Source organism: Gymnogyps californianus, chromosome 1 (assembly GCF_018139145.2).
Source record: "Gymnogyps californianus isolate 813 chromosome 1, ASM1813914v2, whole genome shotgun sequence".
NCBI lineage: Eukaryota > Metazoa > Chordata > Aves > Accipitriformes > Cathartidae > Gymnogyps > Gymnogyps californianus.
In genome coordinates this window covers 58,188,087-58,201,499 of record NC_059471.1, presented here as the reverse complement: position 1 = coordinate 58,201,499, position 13,413 = coordinate 58,188,087, and the positions used below count along the sequence as shown (strand labels likewise).

General features: G+C 41.9%; 1 protein-coding gene across 3 annotated transcripts in view; it reads right to left on the bottom strand.

Moving 5' to 3' along the window:
• Nucleotides 1-13,413, bottom strand: part of MBNL2 (muscleblind like splicing regulator 2) — a 93,599-nt gene that overhangs the window by 32,085 nt on the left and 48,101 nt on the right. For all 3 annotated transcript variants that reach the window (XM_050891687.1, XM_050891704.1, XM_050891696.1), the window contains exon 3: nt 1,011-1,175. In XM_050891687.1, coding sequence (XP_050747644.1) covers nt 1,011-1,175 — 165 coding nt within the window. The remainder of the gene's footprint in view (nt 1-1,010; nt 1,176-13,413) is intronic.

Genomic DNA, 13,413 nt, shown 5'->3' with positions numbered 1-13,413 from the left:
CTTAGCTTCTGTGATAGCCCGTGGAAAGACAAAGGCATTTAAAAAATCAAACCATCTAATCCGAATGCAGAGGTCTGAAACAAGCCAAGAGAATAGTAATTAGAAGTGCCTGTGTCTTTTGATAAACTATAAATGGACCTTGGAAGCCCAATGCAGAAGTTGATGCCAACACTCCAGATGCCTCAAGTTAGAGAAAGAAATCCCACTCCAGTGGGATGCCTTACACTAGGCATTCAGATTGAGAAAACATCATTAGCAGCCATGTGTGAAAAGTTTAATTCAGATTACTTGCCTAACCATGCTTTGGAAGTCTGGTACAATGAGGAGCTCAAGTGCAAAGGCAGCCCAGAGCAACTGATCATTTTAATGTATACCCAAAGATGCTGCTCATGCATGCAAGACTCTAGTTTTATGTCACCTTCTGGATTTGAAGTGTCCCAGGCACCATACACATTACCTTAAGATAAAACACTGAGTTTGTAAAGTGCATGCACCAGCAATCCTCTGTCTTAATCTGGGACATTTCAGATTTCAAGACAGTAAGAAAATGCTACCCAGAATGACATTAACCTTTGTTCTTGGTAGTGGGATTAAATACTATTTAAAGCTATTCAAACCCATAGACTCCCGAGAAACTTTCCCTTCCTACTCAAATAGCTTACTAGCAAATTATTATTATTATACAAATTTTCATCTCCAGAAGGATTATAGGTAAAAACCTTGCAAATCTAGACTAAACCTGACATGAACTGAATGAAGAAAAAAAAAAAAAAGAGAGGAAAAAAATGCAAATTATTCTGGGATAAAAAAATATATCAAATCTACAGCAACACTCCATTGTATCTTCAAATGCAAATATAAATGAACATATCTCTAGCATCTCGGCAATTCCTTAAGTCAACAGACGGGGACTATTTTTATTGATACTAGTTTAGAGAACTTTTGCAGGTCAATATAGTCTTCTACTTCAACTTTACTTACCATTAATACCATCAGAGAAATATACTTACCACTGGCTGTAGCGGTGTCCCTGGAAACATGAACTGCATTTGCTGGGCAAGCATTGCTGCTGCAGTTTTTTGTTGGATTAAGTTGTTCCTGCCATTGATTTCCAGTTGAGTTTTTAAATGTGTTGGTGGATGAAGGTACTTGCAGTTCTCCCTTGTACAACGACCCTGGAAAAAGAAGTCACACTAATTGGCCTGCTGCTTTTGATGATAGTTTAATGCCTTCAAGCAAAATATTACACCATAAACTAAGCAAGAACTAATGAAATACAGGGTGTTTCCTGGGAACTATGTAGCAGGCTGGGAGGAGCTGATGGCCTTGAACTCTGCCTCAGCCTACTACCTCTGACTGATCATTAAGGCTATTAGCCACGAAAAAAAAAGAGAAAGACTTTGAAACAGCATTTTCATTGTTAAGTACAGATCACTGCTATACCAATTAATACTCTGAGTATTATCCAGACTGCCTGAACTGCCTCTCATGGTATTTTGGCTAGAGTATCTGGTGTTATTATAACATAAATGTTTTTAATAAATGACATTACATTATGAATAACAAATTTAAACCTTCTTTAAGAGAAATGCAGCTTTTAAGTACATTATATTAAAAAATAATTGTGTGTTCATGGCAGTAAGAAACTAAAGTGGCTACTCTCTGCTTGCGTTCTCTCATACATTCACCCTTATTCCAGTTCACTGCCTTCTGGCCTCCTGTTTTTATTACATCAGCACAACTTTGAACTATTTCCATTCAAGTATAAAAGAACAGAAGTCAAGCTGGTACTTTTGCAGGCTAAATTTAGAAGTAGTGCATGGAGCTAAATCTGAAGGTACACAGCAAAAGGAGAGCTCCTGATCAACCTGAAAGCAGGAATTTTTAGACAGTTATGAGACAACAAGAGACAATAAAAATATGGGTGGGCAGTCAGCCCTGAGGTGGCTTGTGCTGGAGGAGATGGACATGGAGCACACCTCTACAAGCAGTACATGCTGACCAAAATGTAGGTAGAGCAGCATAAGATGCGCTGATATGTTTTCCCCCAGAAAGGGAAATCGTAGGGTGCACCAGCAGGTTGTGCAGCTGCAGGGCAGGACCTGCTGAGATCAGAAGCTCCTCGATGACACAGCTCACAAACAGTCACAAAATTTTAAGAGCCGTGACCAGAGGTTCTAAAGCATTAGTCAAACTGCATTTGACACACTCAACTTGTAGAAGGTAAGTTTCCAAATTGAGACGTTTTTAAAAAGTGCTTTTTAAACTTTCCATTCACTAGTATAAGGACTTCACAATTTGTAGCCAAGCAGGAATATCCTCCTATAGCCGAGAAGGAATATCCTCCTATAGCCAAGAAAACATTAAGATCCTTATGCAAGAACATCACACAGTACAAACATACACTGACTGTGGACGCGCGCACACACACACACACACACACACAGCTACAGAACCTTCAATATGCTTCGAATGTCCCAGAACAACAGTGTTCATGTTATACTTTTTACTCAGACACTGAAACACTGCTGATTTTGCCTCTAATCTGCTATAAGGATGTAATAACTACCTACACAGGAGTGAATTAAACATGTTCAGGAAGGTTCTCCTGCACCGAGGCCGACAGGAATGCAAACAGCTATTTCCACACTATTAAACTATTGAGAACAGCCCTTTCCTGAACTGCGCCTGGCCACTGCTAGGGAGTATGCTAAACAGCAGAGGCCGGAAGAGTTCAAGAAAGCTAAAAATTTAAGGGGAAAAAAGGTCTCGGCACTCAGGAACACTTCTTGGTGCTGTTTTAACCTGCTAGTATAGATGCAGCCATTTTCAGGACGTCATGCCTTCCTTCTGACTTCTGTTGTGCAAGTCACTAATGCTGTCTGGTTTAATGAAGTACACAAAAGGAACATTACTTTGTCAGCTGGCATGCGCAGAACCAGAAATAGTCACAAGTTGACGGACACAGAAGAAGGCTGGCTCTTCCATTTGGGGGGAACAAGGCCATCGCCTTCATATTTTTAAATTGGAGCATGCTCAGTGCAGGCATTGAGCATATGCTTTTGTGTTGGTTGATGAGGCCAACTGATTAAGAAGTTTTTAACTAAGATCTATTTAACCTTAATCTATTTTGTATATGAATGGTTCATACAGCAAATCTGAAAATTAAAACGGCAAAATCAAATCAAACTACTCTACTGGATGGAAATACCTACCTAAGGAAACAAAAGTGCTCCTCAAATAAGGAATGAGAGCAACTCTCAACCACAGAGGCTTTTGAAGTACCTTAAGCCTGAAGAGTGCCTTCAGCCAGTCCTCCACTCTTACCTCTGAAAGCACACGGCTACTATATACCATCACTTCAAGCTCTGCAAAGCAACCCACAGTGTACAAAAGATTGGTTATTTCAGAAAACTTTCCAAAATAATCCAACCATACAAAAATGTACTGTCCTCTCTAAACTTATTCATGTCTGTGCCTCATTTACCAGTTTTTTGAGCTCCTGGTTAGCAATGAACATACTATAAAAGAGCTGTGTGGCCCCGTCACGCTACTATAGAAAGCGCTGTAAACAGATCAAGCCTTGTTGAAATTAAATGACCCAAAATAAACCGCAGTGGAATGAGCACTGAAAATAGTGAGAAGATTAATCCAGCCCTAGCTACCAAAATCAAATAAATTCTGAGACCAGCTTTCACTTTTTGGACCTACAATGGCTGCAGGAAAATGTCTATAAGCAACTTTTCATTCCTTTTTTAAAAAATGCTCCATGTCCCTGTGAACTCCTGATGAGATTAGTTTCAGAGAGGAATCAGGCTGATTCCCAACTACTGATCAGTGCAAGAACAAAAATTCAAACTTGTAGTGTCATCTCAGTCAAATGGGACCCTGGATTTTTTTGTTTATTAAAAAGTCAGATATGAAGTCCAACTGAGACGACAGCACATATTAACCAAACAGCAGAACAAGCAACTGTGCACAACATGCAGGCGTATTCAACATGTTGGTTGGGTCAACGTCTAGAATAAGAGTCCACTTTGGATTCTTGCAAAAAACCACTATGCTAGCAGGCCACCTCGTAACAAATACAGAGACAAAATTGAGTGCTTTAACTTTAGGATGCATCAGTAGCAAGCCTCTGGAGTGAGCCTTGGTTCATCACAGCTCTTAAAACCACAGTGGTTCAGGAGCTGCTCCACAGGCATCCAGTCCCCCCGGCGCATGGCGGCACAAACTCTGTCAGCAGGATGAGGCAGGCAGCAGGGAAAATAATTGCTTCATACAACATTTAACCTGCTCCCACATATGAGTCAGAGTCCTGAAACTGAGGGCGCAGACAGATTGGTTTCAAACTTGGTCCCTAGAAGCTCCCGTCACCCGTGAAGCAAAGCTTATCAACAAGCACATCATAAGCTGTTGTGCACTTTCCATGCGAGTTCACCTGAAAAAAATCACTTTCAATGAGCTGTCTCCTTATCTGCAATGGATAGTAACGACGAACAGACATCAGATTAAATTCCCAGCACTCTGTTACTCCCCTGATCCTGCAAGGATGGTACCTCCCTCTGACCTTTCATTTCTCTGACTTTGTCCTCTACAACTAGCCTAGCCTAATGCATAGGGCCACACTTCAGGGCAGTAATGGAAAGTTTTAGCAGAAAAACTACTTTTCTGCTGCTAATTATCCAGACTGGGAACATGCTGTGGCTCGCGTCGGGGGTGTGCCACAGTCTTCATTCCAGTAAAGACATGGGAGGGGGAAAAGGGTGCACCAAAGAGCTGGGAACTCAATGGACTCCAGTGCCCATCACTCAGGCACAGCAACAAGAGGCTCTGCTTCTGCAGGGGCAATGGTCTTGGGAGCTGCTGCCTGACTGGCTTAATATCAAAACCACATCCCTTAACAAGCCATGTCACACCATTGACTTTTTTTTTTAAATCAATAGATTCTCCTATTAAGAACAACAGGTAGTTTGCCTAAAATCAATGGCACTAGACAGCCCACAGACTGGAGTATATTAAAAAGCTAGATATGTGCTAAGAATTATAATTTTAAAATAAGCAAATCGAGGTGAGTGCAGAAGTAACACCCTATAACTTTGCATATTAAAATACTAAGAACCCATTTCCTGTCTACAAGTTGTACGGCCACATCTCTGTCTTGAATATTTTATAAATCCACAGCTTTCTTCAGTATTTTACTATTGTTCTAATAGTAACAACAATAATAATAATTCATCCAGGCCCAGGCTAGGAATTGCTTCCGCATAATAATGAGTTAGTTTTTACTTACTAAAATTACCTTTATCTTTCATAAAAATAAGATGTTTGAATTAAAAAAAAAAAAAAAAAAGGGCAAAACAATGTTTCTTTTATCTCTTAAGCCCGGAATGAACTAATGCATCCACAACCATTTCACTCAGGTACTGAATTCTGCTTTTAAGACAGGGGTCAATACATATTCTTAGCATGCTTATCATAAAAGTCCCAGTGGTAAATGTAACAGCCCCAATCTACATAGTCAATCCAAAACTGCTGTAAGACACTTTTCTGCAGCACAATGTGGTGGGGTTTTTTTGGCAAAAGGATTTTTCCACTTCAAGTTGGAAGGGACCTCAGGAGGTCCCCAGTCCAACCTGCTCAGAGCAAGGTCAGCCCTGGGGTCAGATCAGGTTGCTCCAGCCAGGTCTTGGAAACCTCCACGGGTGGAGCCTGCACAACTTCTCTGAGCAATCTGATCTGCTGCTTGGCTGTCCTCGCGATGAAGATGATTTTCCTTATATTCAGTCTGAACCTGTCTCGTTTTGGCTTCGCTGGCTGCCTCGTGTCCTCCCGCTATGCACAGCTGTGAGGAGCTGGGCTGCACCTTTGGACAACCTCCTTGTCCTTGAAGGCTGCTCCTACAGGAGGAGCATCACCATGCAACGTCATCATGTTGTCTTCTGTCAGTGTGCCTGTCTCAGGTTTGAACCCTGAGGGATACATGTTAGGTTTTTTAAACCATACCAGCTAAATTAAGACTCCCTTTACACTTTACTGCGTAGATGGCTACCTGCCATCCTATCAAAGCAGCAGTGTTATCCACCATCAAACCAAACAAATTATTTACATTTTCCTTAAATAGTTGAAATGGGGAAAGTCCAGCTTGAAGCTGAGCATACAAATCCAAAGTTAACTGAGGCAATTTATTGATACTATTAGAGGGAAATAACAGAGCATGCCTCCCCCACCTCATAGCATAGCCTAACATCTGACATGGGACACCCCATCACCTTTAAAAGACAGGTTATCCGATGAGGAGCAGAAACAGGGAGGCCTGCTTCCTTGCAGACATCTGTCCCTTGTTCCTAACCTCGCTCCCCAGGGTGGTTCCAGCTCCTCCCACCCACCTCTGTTCTCCCTAAACTCCCAGCTTCCTCCTGCACCCCACCTCCCTCCTTCCTTCTCCCCCAGAACACCCTCCCACCTCTCCTAACTATAGACCAGGAAACAACTCACACGATAAATATAACTCGCTCAAGCCGTGCATGTCCTGAAGGGCCAGCCAAAATGTGCACGCGGCTGGCAGACCACGCTCGGGAGCGGCTCAGTGCACGCTCTAGCCTTTTCCTTAATGGGGTAGTAATTTGGATCTCTCTCTTCTACACACACACTGATTTTTGCATAACCAGTAAGAACTTTGCGATATGCCTTTGCAGTGTCTGCTTCTAGCAACTTCGCTTGAAATTGGCCAGGGCGTTTAAAAGTTATTAGGGTTCAAGGATGATGCTGGCAAAAATATGGATAGTGCAATTATGCAAAACCTCTTTCCTTAAGAAAACAAGCTAAAACTAACAAATGCAGATGAAATTGTATGATCTCTCAGGATTAAATATGCAGTCTTATGGGGAAAAAAAAAAAGTATATGACTTCCAAGACATGAATGGTTTTAGAAGGCATCTGAGCAACTGGTTCTACAAGGGCAAAAGGATTTTCTGGTTTCCAGCTAGACACTCTGAGATCCAAACATTTGCTGGAGTTAGAAAAGACACCAAAAAAAATTTTTTTTTAAAAAAGTAATAATCACCTGATGCCACAACCACCTCTCCTACTGGAAAAAAAAAATTTGCAATTTTCTGTATCATGCAGCTTCAGCAAACTTGCGCATGCTTGTAAAGATCAGATCACGTTTTAATAAACTAATGCACTTGCAACTGTGGGCATGCTGGTTAGCTAGACATCACCTGCTTGATATTGATATTAGATACCTGAAGATATTACATACTGTTCAAACCTTGGCAGAGCACGAGCTAGCACAGGACACTATCTGGGGCGGTGGCAGCACACAGCCAGAATAGCCACAGAGACAGCAGTGTCAGCAGCTGTGGAGGTACCTAAGCTGTAAATACTCCTCTGGAAGAGTTTCGGACAAGAGCAGAAACTGTTTCTTCTCCTTTGGGATTCTTCCTCAGCAGCCCCTCAGCAAATCCTGGTTGGGAACGTGTGTGGCCTCAACCGATCAATTTAACAATTTCACCATTGCATAAATCAGGAACTTCTCAATTCCAGTAATCCCAGGCTCCCTGGGGCTAAAAATACACCCAGTCAATAGGAGGGCAGGGTATTTTGAGATACTTAAGCTTCTGCTCCTGTCCATAGACAGCCACACTAGCTCTACCACCCCAAAACATCCAGTTCAAATGTTATTTTTCAAATGCAGAAATACCAAAAAGGAAAAAAAAAATCTAAAGAAAACACTGACTGTGAATTCATATGCAGAGAGGGATGATTCCTATTGTTCTACAGGACTTGCATTTATGCATTTCCCTATATATTTTAGTACATGAGAGCTCAATCACCAACAGCACTTTCAACACTCAAGGAAAACCTCTAGACTTCAGTTTGGACTGAGTTAAAAAGTATTTTTCCATCTAGCATCACAATGTGGGAATTCAATTTTCCTATGCAGGTCTATCTGCTTCCTAACTTCTTTCAGAAAGTAAAAAACCAGATACCACACCTCCATTAAAGTATTCCCTTTGCACTTGCTGTGAATATGTACCATCTCACACAATCTGTAGGACTACACATGCCCGTAGACTTAAGCATATGTGCAAGGACTTAGGAGATTTAGTTAAGCCTTAAGAATGACTAGTCATAGATTTTTAAAAATGTAACTTAGCATTTTATTTCTTCCTTAAAAAAGCTTCAAACATTTTTTGAATTTTGCATAATTTCACATCTAGAGTATGTTGACTTGCAAATATGCATGCTCATGAAGACACGATTCCTTTAGCCTAAGTAGAATCATATCTAATTTTATAGAAAGAAATGGAGATCAGAATAAGATCCCTTATCTTGAAAATGAGACATACTTGAACTATTTGAGAAAAAGAAAAATAATTTCAAAAGGACCAAACTGTACTAGTAACAGAAATATTAAGCTTTTGATGGAGAATTCAAATGCCTCAAACTTCACTTGTTGCCATACGCCTTACCAGCACAAAGACCTAAAGGAAAAAATGTATTTCAAAAAACCACAAGCATCTCTTATATTACACTTGAAATATTACAGCTGTTGGATCTGTTTTCCTGGGAAAAAAACCCAAAACCAAACAAAAACCACCAACAAAAACAACTTAGAAACTTCACTGAGAAATTAATTCCGTATTTCTAAAGCCACCTTGCAAGTCCACCCACCAAAGTTAGTGAGTGTGCATACATATTTATACGTACCTACACACTTCCGTTTCAAGAAAAAGTAGAAGGCAAATTCACTTTCTTAATTTAAAGTAGAAAAGGAAAAGAAGGCAAAAAATTCTCAGGTGACTTCAGCTTGATTCAGCTTCCAACAAGCTAAGGAAACCCATTAGCTGCTCTTCTAATGATTTCAATTATTTGTAAGAAGCTAAAAGGTGGTAAAATAAAAATGATCATTTTATTCATAAAGTTAGAGAACAAGAACTGCCTGTAACTGACAGAAAAAATAGAAAAATACTGAAGAAAAATGGAAGTCTTACAAAAAGATGGAATGTCTAAATGATGTAAGAGTCTTAACACTAAAGACTTAATAGGAGATATTTATTTAAATGGAAAAAGACAAAATGTTCTACTGAAGAGCACATTTGCAATGCACAAAGAGCTCAGAGTCTCTCAAGATGCTCTTTCAAACAAATGTTGAGAAGGATGGCTATAGAGAATGGTTTAATAATTTGCCTTGCAATATCAAGGGAAGGATACTCAGTATTAAATTGCTCAGAAGAGAAAGAACTCAAGCAGATATCACAGACGCCAAAAAAAAAGACACTTATGAAATTGTAAGTCATTTGACAAACATCCTCGAGATTACTCTAACAAATAAGACAAAGAAAATTCACACAAAGAAACAACAGTTTAAACTAATATCAATTTATTTTATTTCTGTGTTTACTGCCTTGAAAATAATTTGAGAATAATAGGGAAATAAAGACTATTTCTTCCCCAATTACGTAGCTCCTTTTCTTTTTCTTTTCCCATTTTCCCCCTCACTGGCACTCAAAATCTAAACCAGTCATTTTTATCTTAGCTTCATGTTTGGCCACCTGCGTCGATCAGCATATCACAAGCAACTGTGGACAACCCTTGAAATAAATCTTCACTCTAATGCATACAGGCAACTTTCATGGAACAAGAGGCAGCCAATGCGTAGTATAGGGAAGACCCCTATGGAACAAACATAAAGAAAGCAGAGGGAAGTGTGACCTCATTCAGTTAAAATTCCTCAAACATCTCATTTCTATTACGTGGGTGGTGAGACTCTTCACAGGATGTGAAGTCGCCTTGTGCAGGGCTCTAACAAACGTACAGCTCCTCCCGTGGAAGGACTAGATGCAGCCTGCCATGCGACTCAAGACAGGCTGCAGTAGCAGAGCGGTGATTTAAGCCCTCCAACTCTGCCCATTTGGAGAAGTCAACATATTTGCAGATTCCTGCATTGTAGAAAAAATGTCTAAAACCTTTATGCAGTCTCATGATACAGCATTACACACAGTTAACTGATGGCTGGGCAGCTTTAATGCATCCACTCATCACAAGGATTGTGTGTAAAGTGTTTTCATGGAAGACAGAAGAGAGCTGTGTAAATTGCAGGTGGGACCACACAGTAACTCAAGGTGACACGGATTTTTTGCTGGTAAACAACATACTCCACCATTAAGTTTAACTTGACTGAACTGTAAAAGAAGAAGGAAAGAGCTTGGAAAGAGGCAATTTTCTTCAACTTTTCTCAATATCTCAAGAGCAGACAAAAACAGTCATTCCAGAAGTAACGCCAGTAAATGAAGGTAAGTTGTTTGACTGTAGGTCAGCTGGCAAGAGAAAAGGCAACAGCGGTGTGGCAGAAGAACAGCAGAAGACCAAGCAAGACGATGGGCATGGCATGGTGCCACTTCCCGACGTACCTCTCTCCTCACCTCCTTTACAATTCCCATAAAAGCCTTCAAGCAGATGCATGCTGACTTTAATGCAAGCTTCCTCATACAAACAGGACTCAGATTAAACTCCCTTGCTTTGGAAATACCACTTTGCAGTGAAAAGGTAGGCAAAGATAACTGCAGAACTGACAGTCAAGCCCTAAGACACCTTATTTCTTTCTCGGTAGCCCGTGAAGGAAAGCCACCATGACTCAGCACACGGACTACACCCTCCAACGTCCATACCACACGTCCTCCACCGTAAGCAGGTTAGAAAAGAAGGAGTAAGTAGTGAGGACAGGTCTTTGCTGCTGGGATGCCCATGAGCCCAAGTGGTGAGCAGCCCAGCAAGGACAACGCAATGGGCTGGTACGCTGACAACAGTTCCCTCAACAGCACAGCAGGAATCTTAATGTGCTTCAGAATAAGCCATAAAATCAGTTATATGGCATCAAAAAGGAGCAGGAGACATGCCTTGGCAGTGAGGAGCCTGGTTGACTGGATCAGAAGGAAACGGGAGGAAAGCGCTGTAAAACTGACCACATTAGCCTCCTACAGTGAGTCACCTGCTCAAGGGAGCCTTGAGAAGATGCTTCATTCCAGAGTTGCAGTGAATCAGAAGAGATTTGGAAAAGGTCCATTATTTGGAAGAGTCCCACCATATGGAAAAGGTCATCAGCACAATGTAGCAAGTCCCTTACGTACCAAGGGACCCCACTGGTGTGCTACAGAGAAGGGTGGGCCTAACATACTGGGAGCAAGCGACCACCTTGGCCACCAGCATGTCACAGCCCCCAGCTCTTGAGCTGGATGCCCAGCAGCCATGAACTGCTACAGGGGTGACCTGATCTGCTGCCGGCGAGTCCCTCTGTTCCTCCTTGCGGTGATGCTTTCACCCCAGCCAGGCCACCCTGCACCCGTATGTGTGCCGAACAATGCGCCGGGGCTCCCAGTCCAGCTGGGGCTTGCTGGGCCTCTTCCATGTTGGAGATTTCACACTTTCTTGGCCAATCGCTTTACAAACAAAAGGAAAAAGCAAGGGCCGAGTTAAATACACAAATTGCTGAGGACACCTTATGTAACTGCAGAGGTGAAAAGTACACTGTCATGTCCCTTTGCAGCGGAGGAGTGCTTACCCACCCTCAGCGGCAGTGCTGGAACCGCAGCTGCGTTATTAATAAATCATCGGCTTCGCTCCCAGGAAGCCGAGCCAGCAAGGGCTGGAGTCTGACACCAGCTCTCAACTCACTGGAAAGTTGCTGAAAACACACAGAAACTTCTCGGTGTTCTAGAAACTCCGTGTATTTGGAACTGCATTAAAAAGCACAAATTAAAGAAAAAACTCCTAAAACCGAAAATATATTTGCACTTCCAAAGAAGAATTACACGTAAAATCCCCCGTACTATCTATAATCACATGAGAAGCGGCAAACAAAGTATTGAGATGAAAAGACACCATATCACTATGGGACCACCTACAGAGAGCAATCAAGTGTGCGCGACCTGAAAAGCGAAAGGTAAGCAGGCACTTTTCCTAGCCTTTTCTATATCCAGACCACGCTCCTCCTCTTCTGGGAATTGGTTTCTTAACATCAGTGATACATTTCAGTTTCTATCTTTTCTTGCAGTCCTACACACCTCAGATTTCCCTTTTGAGGGAATGGGGAAACCAGCACTACTAGCAGGAGGGGCAGTGAGACCCCTGCCCCGAAGCAGCAGGACGTGAGACTTATCAGTGAGAAATACCCAGAGAATCAACAAACTAGATCAGCTTAAAAAAAAAAGGGGGGGCAGGAGCGTGGCAAGAGGTCCAGAAATTCAAGCAAGAGGAAAGAATGAAGCCCTGGCATCCCAGTAACCCAAAAAAACCCTTTTCTTTTTGCTGAAGGGCTATCTGTCTCCCTCCACCCGGTATTAGGAAGCTTCCAGAAGATCTAGCAAAAATAGCAAGAAGTATAATGCAGTTACATTTATCTCAAATGGTAGCTTACAGAATTAGGCAGCTAAATCACAGTTATGAGAAAAGATAAGACAGATTAGGATGTCTTATTACCTTCCTTGAATGCTATATTCATCTAAGTACTAGAATACATGATTGTAGTCTTGAGAGTGCTTATACCTTCTCAATACTGTGTTGAAGGAGCAGATAATTATTCTCTTCCTTAAGACAGATTCAGTGCCAACTAAATAAAATTCTAGGCTGTTCTCAAATTAAAATACTGCCTCTAGGTTTTCCAAGGTATATATCTGTGACTTTCAGGGGAATGCACACACCAGACTCCCTACCATTTATTATACTGCAACGACATTGTCAGTGTATTCTGATGTCCATGGTACCTGTCTTCATCAGTGTCATGAGTAGATGCGGTGATACCAACCTCAATTACATGACCGCATCTACTATTTTACACAGCCTTCCTTCCCAGACAGCGAATAGGCAGTCAAATGGTATGTCTTTTAACCCTGACAGTCAGTGGGTAGTAGTCGTCTAACGTACATTCATCTATCTCCTGGCCTGATTGCAAGATATTCACTTCCTTTTGGGCCTATCCATAGGGCTGGCTCTACAGAATGACATGATGAATGGCTCCGTTAAAATTATTAATGGATTTCTCAGTCTTCTTGTGAGATTAGACAGCATTACTCCCACTCTACACAGAATAAACTGAGACCAACTATGGTTAAAGAGCTGAGAAGTGCCTGCAGTTTTTGGCTGCAGATCTCTGCCCTCCTTCCACTTTGCCGTTGCATCCGCGTGGCACACGCAGGTGCTCCACTAGACTCCTGCTGCTCTTGGGTTTTGGGAGTCCAGCCACCTAAGGGCTAGCTGTGAAGATGCCAGTTTCAGGGACTTGTTCGCTGGTCTCCAGAGAAGCAGTGAACACCTGACCAGGAGGCCGCCTCCTGCCAGCTCTGCCACTGCCCACCTCACTTGCTGCACCAGCACCCTTTGGATGGAGACCTGACCCCCTCCACGTGCCAT